Below are 24,642 nucleotides of genomic sequence, written 5' to 3'. Positions count from 1 at the left end.
GCCGCTGGGAGAATAGTTTGTATTGTAACAGTGTAATAACTTGGGCTGGGAACAGCCGCCGCTCAGCGCTGATACTCCCACTTTCTGAGGAAAAAGCACGAAGAAGAAGAAGCGGCTCGCTCACCAGGAACGTGCCGAACAGCTGCGGGAGGAAACAAAGCCACAGAGCGCGCGCACGGGTCTCACAGCTCCGCGTGTGTGGGTGGAGGCACCGTCAGCGGCTGATGGAGCAGGCTCGGAAGCACCAACAGGATTTTTTTTGGACACAACTTCAGTTTTCGGTCTTTTTCTGCGCGGACGGAGAGGAAGAAGCTCCTCAGGATTCAGGACTGAGCTTCAACACCGACACGGGAGAATGAGGCAGGTAAAATGTGAGCTTGTTTTACTGTCCACCTCCTCAACCGTTTTACTGCAACATCCCGGCAGAAACCGTCTGAATGACCGGCCGTTAGCACGTCAACTGCGGGCCTTTCCAGCTCCGAGCCGGGTTCTGGTTGGATGGAGGAGGTGGATGTATTCCGATGGGGTCAGATCCAACATCCGGTTCATTTTACAGCTGCAAACACTCACCTTGTTAAAACAAAGCTGGATTAAAACTGGGAACATTTTACTCACAGAGAGGGAATATGAACCAAAATGGGATTCTCACCAGTTCAAGTTAAAATGTATAATTATATATAATGACCAATGTTACTAAAGTTCTAGCCTCATACCAGGAAGAACAGAAACCAAACGACTTAAGATCAGATTTATTTTTCATGCATACACACGAAATTTGTCCTCGGCTTTTAACCCATCCAGGTTGGCACCTGTTGACACACACACACACACACACACACACACACACACACACACACACACACACACACATGCACAGGGTCACACACTCATAGAGACAGATGCCAACCTGGAGCGGTGGGCAGCCATTCACAGGGCCCAGGGAGCATGGGGGGCTCCCTGGGCTCAAGGGCACCTCGGCCGTGACAAGGAGGTGGACTGACACCCCTCCAGCTGTCAGTTCCACCAATTTTTATTTTTTTTGAGTGGCGAGAGTGGGGAATCAAACCTGCCAACATTCCGATTATTGGATGACCGACTCTAACCACCGAGCCACGGCTCTTAAAAGATTAGTTTCTGTCAAACATGAGAAGACAAAGTGTTTTCCACCTTCAAGTTGGTTTGTTTTCTCATTTCTAACACAGAGAATGAGCAGAAATGGTTTTCAGAACAAAACTCTTCCAGATAGAGCCCTGAGCACCCTGCTGTGGTGAAGGTGCAGGCCACCGGCTGAGGAAAGAATACTCTGGTCCTTACCAGGTCAGGCAGAATGCAGACAGAGTCTGGACCGTTTTCTTCTTCACACATTCTGTTGTAGATGTGCTGCTGTGTTTGGGATCATTGTCCTGTTGATGAGCCAGTTTCAGCCCAGCTTCAGCTGTCGGACAGACGGCCTCACATCTGACTCTAGAACACTTTAGTGTCCAGAGGAGTTGATGGTGGACTCAATAGCCCCTTTCACACTGCGACCCGCTACCTTAGCGGGTCCAAATTGCACCTTCGACCCGCGTCGAGCAATGTGAATGCTTGGCGTGTTGGTGACCCGTGTCGCCTGAAGCCGAGTTCAGGGGGCGTTGCCTAGTGGCAGAGCGTCACACGAAACACATAAAATGCTGGGCGTGTACAATGACGTAGGCACAAGCCATGCGTCGGAGGTAGGGTTAAATACACCTTGAGGACTCGTTTTTGCAATTGTATATGCAGTTCATGGAGATGTTATTTTACGGGGTGTGGATGGTTACAACGTGGGATGCCGCCGAAGAACATATGCGTAGAATACAAGAGCACTATAGTCCCCGAAATGTGGCGGTAAATAACGTCCTCTGCTGGAGGCTGAGGAGCTCGCGGACCTCCTTGTTTCCCCAGTTGGCCATATTAAAAAATGTCTCGAACTTGATGTAGGCTAAAACAGAGTAAAACTTGTCCTCACCTGTCGCTGTTGTTCTGAATCAGCTGTCCATTCTGTCTTTTAAACTCCTCACGTCACGCCCACGTCCGACCCGCGTCGATTGCTTTCACACCAAACTCGGCTCGCCAAAAAGACTAGGGTCCGACGTGGGTTGAAAGGCGAGTCGAGTTGACGCGGCAGCCCGGGTCGGCAGTGTGAACGCAACAATGGACACGCTAAATTCGCGGATTAAACACGGGTTATTCGTCAGTGTGAAAGGGGCTTATGGCTGCAAGGTGGCCAGGTCCTGTGGCTGCAGAACCAGCCCAGATCATCAGCCCTCCACCACCGTGCTTGGCAGCTGGTGTGAGGTGTTTGTGCTGATATGCTGTGTTTGGTTTCCTCCAAACGTGCTGCTGTGCATTCTGAGCAAACATCTCCACTTTGGTCTGGTCTGTCCAAAGGACATTAGCCCATTCGGACTCTAGGAACCTTTGGCAGTTCCTATAACCTTTTCAGAAACGGTGCAATCTGTTGGTTTCCTTAGCTAGGAAATTGTTTTTGAATTGGCTCTATATGAACGAATTGGATTATTTTATAAATAATTATGATTACAATTAATTGAATTCCAATTGGCTTGAATTGGACTTTATTATCTAAGTGCCTTGAGATGACTTTTGTTGTATTTGGCGCTACATAAATAAAAATTAATTGAATTGAATTGAATTAATCCACGGGGCCGTTTTCTCCCGCATTCGCACATACAGGAACTCGGGACCATCGCCCTGAGTTCCTATAACCATTTCAGCTCCTTCTCCTCAGCTGGGTCTGTTCTGGGTTCTATAGGAACACATCTGACGGAGGTGTTTGGTGGTTGGTAGCTCCGCCCCGTGGTGGTTGGTAGCTCCGCCCCTTGGTGGTCGGTAGCTCCGCCCCTTGTCATGTTATCAGGCTGAAATGTTTCCTCATACGACACGGACAAAACCTGCGCGTGTTTAATAAGTTAAACCTCCACGTGGTCTCCTTTGTCTGCGGCGCTCTGCTCTCCTTCCTTCATGAAACCAAGAAGTACGGCCTGCGCTCCATCCTTCGTCTCCTGACTCTCTCTGTGAGCTCTTCCAGCCCCCATGTGATCGTCCATGATTAATATCACCATCATGCAGACCATGAACACGGTGGCCTCCCCGCTCTCCATGTTAGCTTCTTGGTGGTATTTTTTTTTCTTCTCTCCTTACTTTTACCGGGTTTTGTTTTGTTGTTGAGCGCTAAAGTAACACGTCGCTGTCGCAGACGGCTGCAGCGCATCAGTCCCTATCAAGGTCCCGACTCGTGTGAATGCAAACTGAAACAGTTCCGCTGGGGAAGGACAGTTATCAGAACGAAATTCGAGGAGGACCGTTCTTAGAACTGCTCTGTCCGAAAGCGGCTAATGTTCTAGAAGTCTTGTGGTTTGTTCAGATGCAGCTTTGCAAACCTAAGCTGTGCTGCCATGTTCTTTTCAGAGAGAAGAGGCTTTCTCCTGCAGCCCTTCCAAACAAGATATACCTGTTCAGTCTGTTTCTAACTGTGCTGTCATGAACTTTAACCTTTAACATGGTAACTGAGGCCTGCAGAGTCTGAGATGTAGCTCTTGGGTTTCTGACCTTGGGGTGACCTTTAACCTTTAACATGCTAACTGAGGCCTGCAGAGTCTGAGATGTAGCTCTTGGGTTTCTGACCTTGGGGTGACCTTTAACCTTTAACATGCTAACTGAGGCCTGCAGAGTCTGAGATGTAGCTCTTGGGTTTCTGACCTTGGGGTGACCTTTAACCTGTAACATGCTAACTGAGGCCTGCAGAGTCTGAGATTTAGCTCTTGGGTTTCTGACCTTGGGGTGACCTTTAACATGCTAACTGAGGCCTGCAGAGTCTGAGATGTAGCTCTTGGGTTTCTGACCTTGGGGTGACCTTTAACCTTTAACATGCTAACTGAGGCCTGCAGAGTCTGAGATGTAGCTCTTGGGTTTCTGACCTTGCTGGGACGTCCACTCCTGGGCAGACTGACAGCTGTCCTGAATGTTTCCCACTTGTGAATAATCTTTCTCTCTGTAGAACGATGGACTCCAGATATTTTGGAAATGGCCTTATAACCCTTCCCAGGTTGATGGGCAGCAACAGCTGCTTCTCTGAGATCATTGCTGATGTCTTTCCTCCTTGGCATCGTGTTAACACACACCTGAATGCCGACAGAACTTCTGCTTTTACAGAGGAGCTCACACTGCCTGCTGATCAGTTAATCAGAGCATTGATCAGCAGCGCCTGGCTGCTGCTTAATGCTGATTTATGGTCGCCTACGCAGAGCCCTCTCCGTCAACGGAGACCCTCCCGGAGACGCTCTCCGTCGCTTGGATGCGTCGGCCAACATTCCTATCTATCCGTAGAGGAGAAGGAGAGCAAGGGTTGTGATTGGTCGGCTAACAACATCATTTTCGGAATCACTTTTCCGGTTTAGCTCCTTCCTCTCAGAACAACAACACCGCCATTTTTGAAAGAGTTTACTGTGTGCCGGTCAAAATTATTTGCATTTCAAAATCAACAAACTCCAACTCCAACAACAGTCTTTCTCTCTCGGTCACCATCGTTCACTGTGAGGAGTGGAACGGAGCCGGAAGGTGAACAATCAATCAACAACTTTCACCATAGACGTCGCCAGATTGGGTCGTCTAACGTAGCGCCGCCTACTGACCGGGAGGTGAACTGCCTTGTTGTATCCGAGAGCCCGACGGAGAACTTGGAAAGGACGGAGAGCTGACGGAGAAGCATACTGAGGCCTTTTCTCTGTTAGTTCCTGTGGAAGCAGTGAGGATGGACTGCACACTGACACTGCATTTAGGCTTAGGTATTGTTGTATGGACAATGACACAGTGGTTGATTGAATTGACAACAAGATAAGAAATGAATCCTCACACTTGCCTGAGGTGTGTGTTGCACTTTTTAAAATCGGGTTTCTGTGCATGAGATGAAATGGAAACACTTTTTGCAAAGTGCCTAAAGATCCAGTTTAAAATGGCTTCTTTGCTAAGTTGTCTGTTCTGTGTGGACACAACACTGGTTCATCCCTTGAGTTAGCAGCCTTTGTTCTGCCTGAATGGTTCATAGGTCAGAGTTAAGTGGCTTTACAAAGAAAAAACACATTCCTCTGAAGATGCTCAGGTACAAGGACTGACTGAAGATGAGGGAAGAAGCAGAAAATGTCCAAAGAAAAACTCTGAAAGAGCTGCCTTCAGAAAGCTGGAAGAGCTTTGACTGAAGACCACTTTAAAAGTCTAGAGGAACATGTGGCTGCCTGGAAGCCACATGTGAACAGATGTTGAGTGTCTGCAGACCTCTGCACAGCACTGTGGAACACTTTAGTGATGCTCATACTGTCAGAAGTGTGACAGACATATACTGAAGTAGCACTCCTCATGCCATCCCTCAGACTTACTTTAAACGCTGTGACACATTCACACAGTTAACTACCATCATGATTTATTTTCTGTTTCTTTCTGTGGTTGAATGTGCCTGGAAAAAAAAGAGCCATTCATGAAACTGTCAGTTTTATTCATAGAAGTCTTTTTATTAGGATTCCTTGGCTTTCATATTTCTGTAGTCTAAAATGGTCTGCAGCGAGACCACTAAAGCCCCAGTTAGCAGTCGAAGCCATTAAATTTCATATTCATGTTCCTCTGAGGCGTTTGAGCCAACCAGGACCAATCGTAATTGTTGTAGTTGGATTTCTCAGCCTGTCTGGCTCCAGGGAAGCTAAATCGTAGCAAACACTGTGTCTGTGTGACGTCCAGACATATATTCAGCATTACACCAGTCCTCTATATCTCACAGCTGATTTGGTTTTCATTTGGGCTGGGCAACGATTACAATTTTGAATCTAATTAATCACATGATTTCCCTGATTAATCACGATTAATCGCATTTGTACGCTGAATCCAAAAATGAATTCTAAAGTAGTGTATAGCTTTTAGCTTTTAGCATTTAGTTTTATTTTAAACGTGCTTTCATATGAATGAAAGTGCCATAACATTTGTTGTGCAAACACACTTTTAACATCAGCATTTTTATGTAGTTAGCAGTTAAATAAGATATTTAGTGTAAATCTCATCTTAAACAATGTTATCAAAGCAAATACAAATTTAAAGCTCATTGCCACTGCCAGGGCATTAATGTTATCCTGTTCGTTATGAAAAATAAAAAAAATGAAAATCTAAATGTTCAATAGAAAAAATGAGTCCAACATTATCCAACAACCATGTTTTGTCCTCTAATCCAGTCGACTGCTCTCTCATGGAAATAATCTAAGTGCTTCCCCTCAGTGTGTTTTAATGAACACCCCTGTGAACAGCTACAAGGTAACATGACTATTGAAGACAGGGTCTGGTTGGCCACAGCTTCCTTCTTTGATTGGACAGCTGAAGTCCGACCCGCACACACTGAAATGATGGGTGGGGCTTTAGCTGCCAGCTGCCTTTAGACTCAGAGAATAAATCCAGCACATCTCTCTGCTGCCTCTTAAATGTCAGAGCTTCCATGTGAACATGCATCGTAACACATCTGGATTATTTGTCATAAACCAGATGTTTGTGAGTGTGAAGGCTGATTTATGGTCGCCTACAGAGACCCTCCCGGAGACGCTCTCCGTCGCTTGCGTGCGTCGGCCAAAATTCCTATCTATCCGTCGAGGAGATGGAGAGCAAGGGTTGTGATTGGTCGGCTAACAACATCATTTCCTGAATCACTTTTCCAGTTTAGCGCCTTCCTCTCAGAACAACAACACCGCCATTTTTGAAAGAGTTTATTGTGTGCCGGGCAACATTTGGTCAAAATTATTTGCATTTCAAAATCAACAAACTCCAACAACAGTCTTTCTCTCTCGGTCGCCATCGTTCACTGTGAGGAGTGGAACGGAGCCGGAAGGTGAACAATCAATCAACCACTTTCACCATAGACGTCGCCAGATTGGGTCGTCTAACGTAGCGCCGCCTACTGACCGGGAGGTGAACTGCCTTGTTGTATCCGACAGCCCGACGGAGAACTTGGAAAGGTTTAGTGACCACGGAGTCAGATTGACGGATAGCGACGGAGAAGCATACCGAGGCCTTTAGTGGGTTATTAGCCCAAAGTGGAGGGGGCTTCATAGAGAAAATTCTGAGTATTCCTCACATCTGTAGTGTTTAAAAGTGTCACCTGAAATAAACATGGTGCTCAGAAACTTCTTCCCCTCAGTTACAGACATGTCAGTAGTGTTCACTTTCTGCTTGTCCATGACATAATAGCATTACTGCTACAGCACATGGAGGCATTGCTTGGAGGCTGAAGAAGCTATTTTAACATTGGAGGTGACTGTGCCCCAACAGGAAGGGACAGAGATGTGGTACCTTCCGGCTGGGGTGGATTGTTCAATATGTTCAGTATCAAATTGTGTGGGTCCCATGTCATCAGACAACGGAGTGGGCCAAGAAGAAACCGACTTCTTATTTCCTTTCATTTACCATGTTGTGGCGAGGCAGTGGTAATTATTGCAGACGATACATATGTTATCACAATGTGAATGAAACAACATTTTCACTGCTGCCAGCTTGTTTATTATTTTACTCCATCCATTTGTCTCCTGAGTGTCCCGTCGACATGACAACACCGTCGGACTGCTACATGTCCCGTCGACATGACAACACCGTCGGACTGCTACATGTCCCGGTGACGTGACAACAGCGTTGGACTGCTACATGTCCCGGTGACGTGACAACAGCGTTGGACTGCTACATGTCCCGGTGACGTGACAACAGCGTTGGACTGCTACATGTCCCGGTGACGTGACAACACCGTTGGACTGCTACATGTCCTGAGGGGTATTCCTAGAAGCTGGCTTAGCGGAAAGCCTGGCTTATTTCGCTACTTCTGGCTAAATTTAGCGAGAGTTCCGTTCCATAAAGGTGGCTTATTTGAACGCCCGCTGAGTAACCATGGTAATTTATGCTGCTGAACTAGCCTGGTCCCGGGCAGGCTAAAGTTGAAGCTTAGCTTAGCTGTAAATCAAAAAATGTCCGACCGGCTGAAACAGACTCCGGAAAGAAATGTATTTGTAAAAATATAAAAGAATTCTGCGCTCCCGCAACTCATGTCTTGTCTAAAAAACGAAACAAAAACTGTGGTTATCATATCACCACTTTCACTGTCTCGAAAAAATCAATCAGTCGGTGCCAGTGCAACTAAAGAAACGCAACTATACACACGTATTGAACATGAAATTAAATGAGAGAGAACATGGTATTCATTAAAACTAATCAATACCTAACAAACATCCGATCTACACCCACGTAGGACCAGACTCAGAAAAATGGGGGACAGGTAATAATGTTAATAATACAAATTATTGAAAGCTCCTTTCAAAACAGTCAAGGACACTGTACAAACAAGATATTAGATAAAACGCAGGAATTAAAACATCTTACCATATTAAAAATACACAGAACGGAGCAATAAATGGAGGTAAGCAAAGTTAAACGGATGGGTTTTGAGTTAAGACTTGAACAGAGGGAGAGTGTCAGTATTGCGAATGTCGGGGGGGGGGGGACCTCTGTCCTTTCAGGCTGCTGCTCCACATTTACAGTAGCCGATAATGTAAAGCAACCTACTGGCTGAAGTATTTGCATTAAGTTCATCATCTCCCTCAGGCTTCCCTAATGTTATCGGTGCACTACACTGTGCCCATGTACGCATCCAAGGCAAGGCAATTTGTAGAGCACAATTCGTACACAAGGCAATTCAAAGTGCTTTACAGCTACATAAAATCACAAGAAGGCAATAAAATCATTCCAAAAAACAAAAAAATCATTAATTAATTAATTTAAAAGTGAAGAGTGCAGATAAAATACTTTCAGGTGTCATATGCACATCTAAATAGAACTGTTTTCAGTCTGGATTTAAACATTGTCACATTGTCCAGGCCCCTGCTGGACCTGTGGAGGCTGACTATGTAAACCGAACATTTTTCCATATCCTAAATGTACAGGTACACTTGGGGATAATTGTCCATAGACTCTGAACTGGATTTCTCATTTTGAAAAATAACACATCAACCCCTTTGAGTAATGCTGAGCAATGTTACGTTTATGCCCTGTGAAAGCTCATCATTGACTCCTATCCTCCGTGCATACAGATGATCTGTGATGGAGCTCATTTCATTTTCAACATTGAGGCTAAATGGCCGGGATCAGTTCATGATTCTAGGATCTTCCGAGCATCCTCACTGGCACAGAGGTTTGCACAAGGCGCGAGAATTTTACTTACCCGAAGGAGTGTACTTTTGAAGTAAGGTGTAGCATAGGCAGAATTTTGGTAATGTAATGAGAGGTCAGGTGTAGAGGTCATCTTAAGGAATTTAGGCGGAGAGGGCATTCCACCATGCACATGCTAAAACAAGGGCATGGATAGAAATGACCTTTGGCCAAATTAAATACAGGTTCATTGCTTAAAGTTCTCAGGCACAATGGCTGACTTCTGACAGAGCCATCTTAAATTAATAGTATACTTCATATTTGATACATTTTGTCTTGTGGACAACTTTTCAGGCTCAAGTCTTTTCTTCGTTGAGTTCTAGTGCCTGAAAGGACTCAGTTTCTCCTGACACAGTGAGGGACCTATACAGGGACTCATATTTCCTTTGATCCTTATTGTTGTGACCTTTGAGTTAGAACTTCTTTTCATCATTTAGCATTGACACAGTAGCAGTTTAATTCAGAGCAAGTGTAAGAAGGCTAAATGGACAGAGATGATTTATAACTTTCCACACATTAGGTCATGGCACCCCACTGTGAATATAAATGTAAAAAACACATTTCTAACACGTTGCATGAACCGTACAATAATGACAAGTTTGAGTTCAAGTTGTGTTGAATTGTTTAATTATTATTACATGTTTCTCAAGCTGTGGAGAGAAAACAGAATTAAATACAGTTCACACCATGACCTTCCCCTTTATCTGAATTTATACTAACATCCCTCTCCAGTTTCATAATCTCTAGCTTGATCTTTTTTATTTTCAGTTTCTTCCATATCTAGTTTGGTGCTCTCTTTATTGGACAAACACATTTCTTCAAAGGCTACTTACCACTCTGAAATATGTTCCTGTACTTTACCTTCACCTGCTGACAGGTACGCTTTTGGCTGTTAAGATTGCTCCTGTTGAGATGTAACAGTGAAAAAATAATATGTGGGTCACACACAGGATAATATAGTCACAAAGTATGATGATGCGTGTCGGTTATTGGGTTATTAATAAAGTGAGCAGGGTCAGTATATTTGTGCTGTACATCTCATACAGAGACAATTCAGCATGCTTTATGTAAACACATTATAACACAAAGAGGAGAGCATAAATACATGAGGACAGTAAAATGAATGTCAATGGTATGAAACTTTCATAACTTACGCATTTAGTCTTAATGCATGACAACCCAGGGCTCAGAGCAGGATGCAGAGTTGTAGTCTTACACACTTCTCTGCAGCTTCCCACCTGCTGCTACCCCCCCAATCAATTAACACAAAAGGAGCAAATCCTCTTGTGCAAAAAGAAATTATTAAAACAAAAACTTTAACTGAACAAAAACATCAAACTATTAAATGTGGTTTGCTGAATATCAGATCTCTCCTTTCGAAGTCTCTGTTAGTGAATGAGTTGATTTGTGATCATCATATTGATATATTTTGTCTTACAGAAACCTGGCTGAAACAGGAGGATCATGTTAGCATTAATGAAGCAACTCCCTCTGACTGTTTAAATGTTCACGTTCCTGGAACCACAGGCAGAGGAGGAGGAGTGGCAGCTATTTTCAGATCAGGGTTACTCATCAGTCCCAGACCCAAGATTAGTTTGAGCTCTTTTGAATCTCTGATTCTCAGTTTTTCCCACGCAAAGTGGAAATCCCAGAAACCTCTTGTGTTTGTTGTTGTGTATCGTCCACCTGGCCCTTATTCTGAGTTTCTGTCTGAATTCTCAGAGTTTTTATCCCAGTTAGTGCTGAGTACAGATAAAGTCATTGTAGTGGGTGACTTTAATATTCATGTAGATGTTGAAAATGACAGCCTGAATATGAACTTTAATTCTATATTAGACTCTATTGGATTTTCTCAGAGTGTACACGGACTGACTCACTGCCTTAATCACACCCTTGATCTTGTGCTGACTTATGGCATTGAGAGTGAACAGTTAACAGTGTTCCCTCATTACCCTGTCTTATCTGACCATTTTCTGATAACCTTTGAGTTTACATTACTTGACTATACAGTTTCTGAGAAGAAATTTACATATAGAAGGTGTCTATCAGAGGATGCTGTAACCAGATTTAAAGAATTAATTCCATCATCCTTTTCTTCACTGCCATGTGCAGATATGACAGAGGACGACTACCTAAACTTTACTCCAGCAGCACTTGACTCTCTTGTTGACAGCACTATAGTTTCAATGCGTACAGCACTGGACAATGTTGCCCCTCTGAAAAGGAAGGTAATCAGTCAGAAGAGGCTGGCTCCTTGGTATAATTCACAGCTGCGTGCTTTAAAGCAGACTGCAAGAACGCTGGAGAGACAGTGGCGTTCCTCTAATTTAGAAGAGTCTCAGTTAGTCTGGAAAGATAGTTTAATAACGTATAAGAAAGCCCTTCGTAAAGCTAGAACTGCTTATTATTCATCATTGATAGAAGAGAATAAGAATAATCCCAGGTTTCTTTTCAGCACTGTAGCCAGTCTGACTAAGAGTCCGAGCTCTGCTGAGCCAGTTATTCCTTTAACTCTCAGCAGTGATGATTTCATGAGCTTCTTTATTAATAAAATTGTTTCTATCAGAGAGAAGATTGATGGAGTCCTTCCCACTATTATCAGTGATGTATCATCAAGTACAGCAGCTTTAGAAGTATCTTTAGAACCTGATTTGTATTTAGACGGCTTCTGCCCAGTTGATCTCTCTGAACTAACAACAGCAATAGTCTCTTCTAAACCATCAACTTGTGTTTTAGACCCAATCCCAACCAGACTGTTCAAGAAGGTTTTCCCATTAATTGACACTTCCATATTGGATTTGATCAATCTGTCTTTGTTGACAGGATATGTACCTCAGACTTTTAAGGTTGCTGTAATTAAACCTTTACTTAAAAAACCTACTCTTGATTCAGAAGTGTTGGCTCATTATAGACCTATATCCAATCTCCCTTTTATGTCTAAAGTTCTTGAAAAAATAGTTGCAGCTCAGCTTTGTGATCACTTACACAGAAATAATCTGTTTGAAGAGTTTCAGTCAGGATTCAGAGTGCATCATAGCACAGAAACTGCACTGCTGAAAGTTACCAATGATCTCCTCTTAGCCTCTGATAGCGGACTTGTGTCTGTGCTTGTCCTGTTGGATCTCAGTGCTGCATTTGATACGGTCGATCACAGTATCTTATTACACAGACTTGAACATGTTATTGGGATTAAAGGGACTGCATTAGGCTGGTTTAAGTCATATTTATCTGATAGATTTCAGTTTGTTCTTGTAAATGAAGAATCTTCCTCACACACCAGAGTAAGTCATGGAGTTCCTCAGGGTTCTGTGCTTGGACCGATTCTTTTCACTTTATACATGCTTCCATTAGGTAACATTATTAGACAGCATGGCATAAATTTCCATTGCTATGCTGATGATACTCAGCTGTACTTAACTATAAAACCAGATGAACCCAATAGGTTGGTCAGACTACAAGCATGTCTTAAAGACATAAAGACCTGGATGACTCAGAACTGTCTGCTTCTAAATTCAGACAAAACTGAAGTCGTTATCTTTGGACCTGAGCGTTTCAGGGAGAAATTGTCTAGCTATATAGTTACTCTAGATGGTATTTCCTTGGCTTCTAGTTCTACAGTGAGGAACCTTGGAGTTATTTTTGACCAGAACTTATCATTTGACTCGCATATAAAACAGGTTTCTAGGACTGCCTTGTTTCACCTTCATAATATTGTTAAAATCAGGAACATCTTGTCTCAGAGTGATGCAGAAAAACTAGTCCATGCATTTGTTACTTCAAGATTGGACTACTGTAATTCTTTATTATTGGGCTGTCCCACATATTCTCTGAAAAGCCTTCAGTTGATCCAAAATGCTGCAGCCAGAGTTTTGATGAGAACTAACAGGAGAGATCATATTTCTCCAGTTTTAGCTTCTCTTCATTGGCTCCCTGTTAAATTCAGAATAGAATTTAAGATTCTTCTCCTTACATGTAAAGCTCTTAATGACCGAGCTCCATCATATCTTAAAGATCTCATTGTAAGATATTTTCCTAACAGAGCACTTCGTTCCCAAACTGCAGGTTTACTTGAGGTTCCCAGAGTTTCTAAAAGTAGAATGGGAGGCAGAGCCTTCAGTTATCAGGCCCCTCTATTGTGGAATAAGCTGCCAGTAAATGTCCGGGAAGCAGACACCCTTTCCACTTTTAAGACCAGGCTTAAAACTTTCCTTTTTTATAAAGCTTATAGTTAGGTCTGTTGAATCTGATAGTGTATCTGCTAGTGTGTCTTGTTCTGCCTCCACCTCTGGCACTCTCTATACTTTCATTACCCCCTACCCGAACCAGGGTTTGAATCCCATTCCCGCTTATCTTACCTCTTTTATTTCTCCCCCTACCCGAACCAGGGTTTGCATCCCCACCCCGCTGTGACTGGTGTGCAGTTGGTGAGAGGCTGAGGTAGCTTGTGGCTGTAAAAAGATGGTTGTTGTGGTGTGAGGAGCAGATCTATATAGGGAGTATAGGGAATTACTCACTGAGTCTGGTCCTTTATTTTATTATTTATTTTTTCGTTAGCACAAGTTTCTTGTGTTTACCTTGAATAGGGGTGGCTCAGGTAATCCTGAAACATCCCATAGTTAAGCTGCTATAGGCCTAGACTGCTGGGGGGCCTCATCTGTCACACCTTTCCTCACTTTACTCTCTTTATGTATATGTGATATTATTGTGGTCATTAACTCGTGTTTCCCTGTTCCAACAGATATCCTTTGAATGGTGTTACAGTGCCGCCGCCGCTGCGGCCCTCCCCCCCTTTCTGTCTTCTCAAACCCCAGCTGGTCGAGGCGGATGGCCACCCTTCCTGAGTCTGGTTCTGCCAGAGGTTTCTTCCTGTTAAAAGGGAGTCGTTTCTCTCCACAGTCGCCTCAGGCACGCTCAGGCCGGGAGATTGGACCGAAAAACAAAAAGTTTTCAGTGCAATCTGTTGGTTTTCTTAGCTAGGATATTGTTTTTCAATTGGCTCTATATGAACGAATTGGATTATTTTATGAATTATGATTATTATTAATTAATTGAATTCCAATTGGCTTGAATTGGACTTACTATCTAAGTGCCTTGAGATGACATTTGTTGTATTTGGCGCTATATAAATAAAAATGAATTGAATTGAAAATTGAATAGTCCTTCTGCAGTTGTTTGCCATGCCGTTTCTTCGCTTTATTGATCGCAGCTGTATTACCATTTCTGGTGATGACACTTTTAAAATCCTCATGCAGCTCCATAAGCATTATTCGTTCAGCTGCCGAAAAAATAACAGCTCTTGTCTCGCTCTCCTTTTCACACAGATCTCCGTTTTTCCACCATCCACTCGTCAGGGCTTCTTACGTTCCTCGTGCACTCGCACTAAGCTAGGCTATGTAAGCCTCGCTTGGATTAGCCTCACCGAGATGCAGCTAAAATGTCTTTGAGGAACGACTTGAGGCTTAAATGGGAGATGGCGCTAGTTCAAGCAACGCTTTCCGGCTATAGCCTGGCTTTCTTTAGCTACTTTCTAGGAATACCCCCCTGGTGACGTGACAACACTGTTGGACTGCTACATGTCCCGGTGACGTGACAACAGCGTCGGACTGCTACATGTCCCGGTGACGTGACAACACCGTCTGACTGCTACATGTCCCGGTGACGTGACAACACTGTTGGACTGCTACATGTCCCGGTGATGTGACAACACCGTCTGACTGCTACATGTCCCGGTGACGTGACAACACCGTTGAACTGCTACATGTCCCGGTGACGTGACAACACGTTGGACTGCTACATGTGTTGTGGAGAAAAGGAGTCGAATCACGCGTCGGTCAGCCGTCCATTGGGGAGTTTATTGAACAAACTGTCACAGCAAATGTGCATACAGAGTGTTACAAAATGTCCGCCGGATTCATCTTGTGACACCCTTTTTATGCTTGTCTTATCATAACAAGCGTACGTGGCCCTCTCTGGAGGCGCCTAGCTTCCGTCATAATGTTAAACAACTCATTCTAACTATCAACAATATTCATCTGAACCAGTCCGCAAGGCACACGATGTAACTAGGCCAGATGTCATGACATTTCTCTCCTACACATGTCCCGGTGACGTGACAACACTGTCGGACTGCTACATGTCCCGTCGACGTGACAACACCGTCGGACTGCTACATGTCCCGTCGACGTGACAACACCGTCGGACTGCTACATGTCCCGTCGACGTGACAACACCGTCGGACTGCTACATGTCCCGGTGACGTGACAACAGCGTCGGACTGCTACATGTCCCGTCGACATGACAACACCGTCGGACTGCTACATGTCCCGGTGACGTGACAACACCGTTGGACTGCTACATGTCCCGGTGACGTGACAACACCGTTGGACTGCTACATGTCCCGGTGTGGCAGCAGCAGTGGATCTCCTTTGGGTCATCAGTAGAGTATGGCAACCCGACCGAAGCCCGACGGGCCCGGTCGGAACCCGACGGGCCGGGTCGGACTCGGACAAAAAATTAGAATGTCTTGTCGGACTCGGGTCGGGCTCGAAAGCAAGCAGACATCGTGAAAATTATAAACAGCCAGAGGACAGGTTTCAGTTCATTGCAAACATCAGTTTTTGTGATAAACATAAATAATTGAATATGCATAAATGAAAATGTTGGTAGGCTACTCGTGCCTCATGCCGTGCAGCATGCATCTGTGTGCATCTGTGGTGTGTGCATGAGCGAGTTGCCAGTGGCAACGTTTGAACGCCGACTCTCCGAACCAGCCGATTCAGAATCAGCACGGAAGATGCTGTGAGCCAACCTACCTTGTTTTCTTAATAATAGCCAAAGTATCAGTTGCCAGTGAAAGCGCGGTCTTTTAATGTATGTTGTAGTATGCCTTCTAGGCTTTCTTGAAGTCAGAATATAAAATTACGAAGTTTAATCACTGCATTCGCCAAGGAATGCATTGCAGCATGGGCTAGCAAGAAGAGCACAATATGGTAACAAACTTTGGAGGAAAGCAGCACCAAGAAGATATGATGCACACACAGACGCTACGAAGAAAACAAGGTAGGGGCATAGAGGTTTAATTTAATCATTATGTCCGCCGTGGCATCATTTTGATATCATGTCATGTCCTTCGCGTAGGGTTTTATTGTTGTCACTTTTACTATCGTAACACTACAGTTATGTCTCTGGCTAGTCTGGCTTTCGAAAGAGACAATGCGCACATTTCACGGTATGCAAACCTTTTGATCTGGTGGTAATTTATGACAGGGCTGCTGTAGTGATTTCTAACTTTGTAACTCACTAATATGTTATTGAATTGACTACTGGTCTTGCTGATATTTTACAGTAGCCTATCTTCGCTCCATATTGGTTTGCATTTAGCTCTGGTTAGCATAGTTGGGCTACTGTTCTGGTCACTCGAGTTTCTACTGTTTTATCAGTCAACTTCTTTCTCTCTCTGTATTGAGTTTAATGGGTGTTTATTCTGGTCGAAGAGTGCTTGTGCATTTGTTATGGTGCACCGCCATTAATGTGTATGTTTTATAATGGATTATGGTGGATAATGGTGCGCTGTCACCAATGTGTATTTACTGATTAGGGTGCGCCGTCTTGCGTTGGTCACTGGTCTCGGGCTTCGGGCGGGCTCGGACACAAATATTTTAATTAATGTCGGGCTCGGGTCGGATTTGAGCACTTTTCTGTCGGTTGCGGGCCGGGCTCGGACAGAAAAATCCGGCCCGAGCCAGGCTCTAGTCATCAGTTCCCAGAATAGTGGGATTATATGAACCAACATTAACATACAAAGTAATGAAAAGGTTTGTTTTTGTGTGGAAAGTTATTATTTTTTCTTTATTTTCCACAAATAGACCATATCTGTTGCATAAGCTGCTGTAATGTTACCCGGCAGTCAGAAATAAGAGGCCCAATGTTTAAACAAGTGATAAGAGCCTTTATGGCGTGTTTGACTTCCCCAGTCGAGCACCGGCTGTCGGTTACTGGCAGCAGCAAAAGAGATTTAACAAGGTTTTAGGAACACAGACTGTATTTCTGTTTTCCACATTCACTTATTAGTTACTGTATATCAAATCTGTTGTTTTTGTCAATGATGAATATATCAAACTGGTCTTTGACAAATGAGGAACCTTTTGATGTTTACCTCTACTTTTACCTTTACTTCCATCATGGGAGAAGAAGTGGAGGTGGTTGAGGAATATAAATACCTTGGTGTTCATGTGGACAACAGACTGGACTGGAGACACAACAGTGAAGCAATCTACAAGAAAGGACAGAGCAGACTGTACTTCTTGAGGAAGCTAAGGTCCTTCAAGGTTTGCAACAAGATGTTGCAGATCTTCTACAAGTCTGTTGTTGAGAGCGTCATTTCCTCTTGCGCCATCTGTTGGGGCAGCAGCATCAGAACCAGGGACCTAAAAAGACTCAACAACCTGATAAAGAAGGCTGGTTCTGTTCTGGGGACGACTGTGGAACCTCTGGAGACAATAATGCAAAGAAGGATTTTGCATAAAATCAAGAGAATTTGGACAACCCTGAACATCCTCTCCATGAGACTGTTATCGGAAAACAGAGTCTCTTCAGTCAAAGGCTTCTTCAGTTTGGATGCAAAACGGACCGCTACAGGAAATCTTTCCTGCCCACAGCCATCAGCATCTATAATAACTTCTTGATTTAATTGAGTTACATCAACATTTAATTTCCCTCTGGGATAAATGAAGTATTTTTGAATTTGAATTGAATTGAATCTGTCCTCCTATCACAGAAAAACAAAAAGGGCTATAAGAGAATGAACTGTTTCATATTATCCTTTTACTTGCTGTCTTGGATTTACTTGGTGTTCACAAACATCTTTGTTTATGTTTTAGGACTTCACCCTCCTGAAGATGGCGCTGTGGTGAGGTGACAACATCTGCATCCACGGCATCGTGTTTAGTATGAGCTCTCCAGTGACGATGCGTGTTCAGCCCGGGGAAGAATGGTTCACCCCGCTGTTTCCATTCCGGAAGCAGGGTAACTTCGCTGCCATGTCACAGGGCTTCTGAAAACTCCCCGGAGGCTGCTGATGGAGAATATCTCCATGCCAACCGTTTCCCTGGTCTCCAGGTCTCCACCAGAGCCGGTGCCCCCAACGGCACAGGCCCCAGAGACCCCTCAAGGTGTCAGCGTGCCTCTGCAGATCTTCTTCAGCTGTGCTATGGTTGCTATCGTGCTGGTGGCCCTGGCGGGAAATGTGGTGGTGTGCCTGATGGTGTACCAGCGCTCTGCCATGCGCTCAGCCATCAACATTCTGCTGGCCAGCCTGGCATTTGCAGACATGATGCTGGCCATCCTGAACATGCCATTTGCTCTGGTTACCGTGGTGACCACCAGCTGGATCTTTGGAGATGTTTTCTGTCGTGTCTCAGCCATGCTCTTTTGGTTCTTTGTGATGGAGGGAGTGGCTATACTGCTTATAATAAGCATAGATCGTTTCCTCATTATTGTCCAGAAACAAGACAAGCTCAGCCCACAAAGAGCTAAATTGCTGATCGTGGTCACCTGGGGACTCTCCTTTGTTTTTTCCTTCCCTCTGGCTGTGGGCTTCCCCCCCCTGCAGATTCCTCCCAGGGCCCCTCAGTGTGTGTTTGGCTACAGCACTGAGCCTGGCTACCATGCATACGTATTGATCATCATGCTAGTCTTCTTCTTCATACCTTTCATGGTCATGCTGTACACATTCATGGGGATCCTGAACACCATTCGCCATAACGCCATCCGCATCCACAGCCACCCGGACAGCATGTGTCTGAGCCAGGCCAGCAAGCTGGGCCTGCTGAGCCTCCAGAGGCCCTTCCAAATGAACATCGACATGAGCTTCAAGACCCGTGCCTTCACCACCATCCTCATCCTCTTCTCTGTGTTTACAGTGTGCTGGGCACCCTTCACCGCCTTCAGTCTGGTGACTACCTTCAGCGACGGCTTCTATCACAAAAACAGCTTTTTTCAGATCAGCACATGGGTCCTGTGGTTGTGCTACCTCAAGTCGGCCCTCAACCCTCTCATTTACTACTGGCGGATCAAGAAGTTCCGCGATGCCTGCCTCGATCTGATGCCCAAATACTTCAAGTTTCTTCCTCAGCTGCCAGGCAACACAAAGAGACGCATCCAGCCGAGCGCGGTGTACGTGTGTGGAGAGCATCGCTCCGTGGTTTAAAGAGAACAGACTCTGCATCAGTGGCTCTGCTTTGTTGTCGTGTTTTATATTTTTCAAAGTTGACGCTCAGGCTGAAAGTAGCACTGCACCGAACAGGCAGGGGGCAGAGCTGCAGGGACCACCCCAGAGGGTCCAGTTTGGGGCCACCAGGCAGGATTCTTATTGGTCAACGCCAGAAAACACACATGCACTACCTTGGATTTTACAACAGAGAATAAGGGCTGGGCATCATTTAGAGTTTGTACTAATTCCAATATCAGATATTAGTTTCTGTACCAAACCGGTACTTTTTGATACTTTACTGGAACAAACCGAAGTTTTCCTCCAAAAGAAAAGAAGGAACCAAACATGTTATATACATTATTAACTCGTGACAAAATAAAAGAACAACATTAGGATTGATAAACCATTTTATTCCCAATTTATTTTTAAATCGAGCTGTTGGAAGAGCATAACCTAAATATTCTTAGAGATGCAAACAACTTGCTTTTCTGGGAATGTCCCCACAGTTTGGATTAACTTAACTCAACTCAACTTTATTTATAAAGCCCTTTAAAACAGCCGTGGCTGAAACAAAGTGCTGTACATGAAAAACAACACGAAATATAAGGCATAAAACACAAGCAAAAATGTAAAAACAATATTAAACAATAACAATATTAAAACAATAAGAGAAACAGAGTCTCATGCTTGGTTAAAAGCCAGGGAATAAAAATGGGTTTTAAGACGGGTTTTAAAAATGGGCCGTGAAGGGGCTTGTCTGATGTGAATGGGAGGTTGTTCCACAGTTTAGCACACTAAAACACAAGCTCTCCCACCTGTAGCATAACATGGTTGGAAACCATCTGGATTCCATACATAACCTCCATAGTTTGCTCCTGTTGACGTGGGTCTGCTCATGCATGCTGGAACACTAATGCATGCAGATGTGGTATTTTCCTTTTTTTGTCCTGATCACGTGTGTGCGTCCCTGTGGGATACAGCGGAACTCTTACTCAGGTAGAATAGCTTCACTCAACATCCACATCCTCTCTTTGGGGAGCATTTTCTGCTAAAGTGGAACTAGCTCTGGTGTTGCTGTAGGAAAACTGTGGGTCACATGACATCCTCATTATTGGATCTGTTCAGGCTTTGGAATCCGAGCAGCCGCTAACCAGTGAAGCGTGGCTCAGAATATTTAACATAGGAACGTGTTCTCCATGCTGATTTTGATTAAACACTGAAAATCATTTTAGAACATTGCGAGCCTCGAGCTGTTGACAACATTTCTCCTGTATTTACAGTCGTGTTGTTCTCAATATGAGCGATTAGCAACATGCGCTCCGTTTAATGAGGAAGCGCACTGCGTTGCTGTGCGATGCCGGACCCCCACAGTGGCGTAATGCAGTGTTGGTGTCAGTCTGACTTACCACTGAACAGTCAGGGTGTTTCTGAAGCTTCTCAGCGAGCGATGACCCAGCAGGTGGAGGATGGCTGGACTCAGATAATATGGCAGAAAGTACACTTTGCAGTCGTCTTGCTGTGTTCTGGTAGAGCTTCATGTGAATTTATTTTCCTGTTCAGGAGAGGGACGGTCGCTGCAGAGCGTTGTGTCATGCTCAGGGGAGTTGAGCATGGATCTGTGGGGCTCTGAAGGGGAACCACTGATTGTGCCCATAGATTGGTTTTAAAATGGAGGATAAATATGCTCACAGTGGGGGAGGACGTGATAACGAGGTCCCGCCTTTTATTGGACAGATCCACATTTCCACTGTCATTTCCTTTTCTAAAAGGAGTTTTAACAGTTAAATAAATCCCTTTCAGAATAGATGACTAACTGTTTCTGCAGCGTCTCACCCTGATGGTGCCGCTGAGCGGTCCCCAGCTGCAGTTAAAGATAATAACTGCAATTATTCTTAAAAGTGAAGTTAGACCCTTTTGGGAAAGCAAGAGGTTTTCTGTTGTGATGTTAGAGGATGTTGTTGACATGAAGATCATTTCTACGGAGCCCCTAAAGGGACATGGAGGGATCCCGCAAAAAAAAAAATCCCTCCATGTCCCTTTAGGGGCTCCGTACATTTCCCCTCCTGTCTGAAGACACGATATTTCCTCCGTCTTTCCAGATGTGGTCTGATCTGTGGTGCAGTTCGTATCTTCTGAATCCTTTTGGGTCCCAGTTGATAGTTTTCGGATGAATCTTGAAACATGAGTTCATATTGTTTGACCACACTAGACATCCAGTTGCCTTCAGGCCATCAGACACCAAATGGGTCGGCTGATGTGGCTGTTTGGTTCCAGTCTCCTCTGACGGACCGATCTACATTTAGTTTGTCTTTCACTGAGCAGACAAAGAGCTGTTCACGTGGAAGCAGTGCAGACTCTCACCTCCACCTGCTGCAGCTTCTGGGATGTTACAGCTGAGTACTCAAAGAAAAAAAAGCTTTATACCACAATTAGTCCAACATGATTTTCTGTCTTATCCAAACACCAGAAGCCATATGAGATTTTAGACTAAATTCAGTCAAAGTTTGGTAAAAATGTCCCTAAAAGCAGAAATGTTTGCTACTTTAAATGTCCAACATTCCATGCTTGACCTGAAGACATTTCCAACGAGCTCTACAGCTTGGGATAAAGCAGCTGTAACACCTGCTCAGCCTGCAGCACACGGCTCCATCTCTGAGGAAAACACACTCATTAGTCATTTGGTGTGCTGAAACCTTTCAATGAAGTAGTTGTCTGAAGGAAAGCATACAAAGACACTGGAACACTTTACGATCCTGAAATGCACTGAATGGCCCATACTGTGTGAGAATGGCTGATGTGTTTGTTTGGACGGCTGACTCGAGCTCTTTTATTTTCTTGTCACTGAAACTGCAAGTCATGAGAAAAAGGACGACGTGTTTTAACTGTGTAGATCTTTTTCCTTTAGTAACAGGGAAACGTGTAAATTAACTGCTTAAGTGGTCAGATTGTGAAGAGAAAGTGGCCATGTCACATTTAAAGTGTGAACTTTTATTTAAATGTTTTGATTGTGCCTATAAATTAGTCTATTTGCTAGTCAGAATGCTGCTATATCTGGTGAAAATGTGCAATTTCAGTGTACTGTACCGTTGAATGTAATAAAGAACTAGACATTTCTTAACTTGGTAACCTGTGTTCAGTGTGTATATGGGGTTGTGTATCAGGCTCTGTAACCTTGTGTGTTTTGGCTATAAAGTACCTTTCAGTAATCCTTTTCCAACCAAACATTTTTTGCTGTCTTGCAACTGTGGAATGTGGATTCTGTGGCGCTGATGTCTCTTTTTCAGATTCCACGTGTCTTCTCTGCTTTTTAACAAACGTGCTTTGGAATCACAAAAGCGCAGTGGCCTTCAGAGCTAAGCACAAGGTTCCTGAAAAAAGGCAAACTAAGAAAAAACTTCTTCACCAATCCAACTAGTGCAGCTTTCAGGGGGAGAAAAAGCTGAGAAATACATGGATGTAGTTGTTGTTTCCATGGTGACCTGAAACCAGGGCCAGGTAACGGAACAGACTATCTGACAGTGCTGTTTAAGATGCAAACACTGTGATTACGTGGGTCAGATATCATTACAAAGACAGGTTTATCCCATGAAGTATGAGCTGTTTTGACATCTTTACATCAGCAAACATCAGACAATCTGTCACAGCTGCAGGAGATGAGCTTTTTCAGTCATTTCTTCAGTTAAAATAGAAGTGGATGTTATATTCTTTAACAGGAAAAGTAAGTATACCCTTGTACTCTATTAGCTGTTGTGAATAGCTGTCCTGCACAGACGTGCCCACTGGGGTTGTGGACAGACCTTTCCATGCAAAGTGCTTGTTTTCCTCAGCATTATCTTCTGCTATGTTTCTGATGGGGCTTTTGCACTGTGCTGCCCTGTATTTGCACCATGTTTCAGTTTGCTCTTGCCTTCTCAACACTAATATAATTTAAAGTATTCTAAATACTGTATGTCTCTTAATTGGTTATTCCTGTTTTGGTATATTATTATTAGTATTTAAAATGATTTGTTGGTTACCTTAACGAGGCAATTTCTGATGAATTAGGATTACATAAATACAATGATAATGAACTAAGTAGAATTTTCTCTTTAAAATGCCTGACTTCTAAAATGACCATTGTTGTAATCTGTCTTTATAGAAACTGACTGAACTGAATTGAAAGAGTTTGTAAAATATGTGAAAAGAATTATGAAATCATCAGCTGAAAATCAAAGTCAATCAAATCTCAGGTAAAAGTGGAACTTTTGTTTTCCAATATATTAGTTATGACCTTAGCTAAAGTGTCAAAATCCAAAGCGACTTACAAATGAGGATATAAGAATGTAGCTAACATCAAAGCTAACAATAAGCTGCACAGAAGGAAAAGTAAGTGGAGTTCCCCAGGGTTCTGTGCTTGGACCGATTCTTTTCACTTTATACATGCTTCCATTAGGTAACATTATTAGACAGCATGGCATAAATTTCCATTGCTATGCTGATGATACTCAGCTGTACTTATCTATGAAACCAGATGAACCCAATAGGTTGGTCAGACTACAAGCATGTCTTAAAGATATAAAGACCTGGATGACTCAGAACTGTCTGCTTCTAAATTCAGACAAAACTGAAGTCGTTATCTTTGGACCTGAGCGTTTCAGGGAGAAATTGTCTAGCTATATAGTTACTCTAGATGGTATTTCATTGGCTTCTAGTACAGTGAGGAAACTATTTTTGACCAGAATCTATCCTTTGAGGCACGTATGAAATTCACCTTCATGATATTGCTTCATGAACTGCAGGTTTACTTGAGGTTCCCAGAGTTTCTAAAAGTAGAATGGGAGGCAGAGCCTTCAGTTATCAGGCCCCTCTATGAATAAGCTGCCAGTAAATGTCCGGGAAGCAGACACCCTTTCCACTTTTAAGACCAGGCTTAAAACTTTCCTTTCTGATAAAGCTTATAGTTAGGGATGGCTCAGGTGATCCTGAAACATCCCATAGTTAAGCTGCTATAGGCCCAGACTGCTGGGGGGCCTCATCTGTCACACCTTTCCTCACTTTACTCTCTTTATGTATATGTGACATTATTGTGGTCATTAACTCGTGTTTCCCTGTTCCAACAGATATCCTTTGAATGGTGTTACAGTCCCGCCGCCCCCCCCCCCCCTTCTGTCTTCTAAAACCCCAGCTGGTCGAGGCGG

The 24,642-nt window shown here is 43.9% G+C and overlaps 1 protein-coding gene across 2 annotated transcripts; it reads left to right on the top strand.

Moving 5' to 3' along the window:
- Positions 1 to 38: 38 nt before the first annotated feature.
- Positions 39 to 21,463, top strand: gpr63 (G protein-coupled receptor 63). Of its 2 annotated transcripts, none has more exons than XM_075459467.1 (2): positions 39 to 360; positions 18,135 to 21,463. In XM_075459467.1, exon 2 carries the CDS (start codon positions 18,332 to 18,334, stop codon positions 19,460 to 19,462), a length of 1,131 nt encoding a protein of 376 aa, XP_075315582.1. In that variant the 5' UTR covers positions 39 to 360; positions 18,135 to 18,331; the 3' UTR covers positions 19,463 to 21,463. The 2 variants fall into 2 exon arrangements, with proteins under 2 accessions (XP_075315582.1, XP_075315583.1); XM_075459468.1 differs by having other exon boundaries at positions 39 to 364.
- Positions 21,464 to 24,642: the final 3,179 nt, after the last annotated feature.

This window comes from Odontesthes bonariensis, chromosome 24, assembly GCF_027942865.1.
Source record: "Odontesthes bonariensis isolate fOdoBon6 chromosome 24, fOdoBon6.hap1, whole genome shotgun sequence".
NCBI lineage: Eukaryota > Metazoa > Chordata > Actinopteri > Atheriniformes > Atherinopsidae > Odontesthes > Odontesthes bonariensis.
Note: the sequence above shows the minus strand (reverse complement) of the source record. Positions and strands in the feature narration are given on the sequence as shown.

Bases quoted from the DNA above. Each gene is read 5' to 3' on its own strand.
- gpr63 (XM_075459467.1), top strand. From the start codon at position 18,332: ATGGAGAATATCTCCATGCCAACCGTTTCCCTGGTCTCCAGGTCTCCA.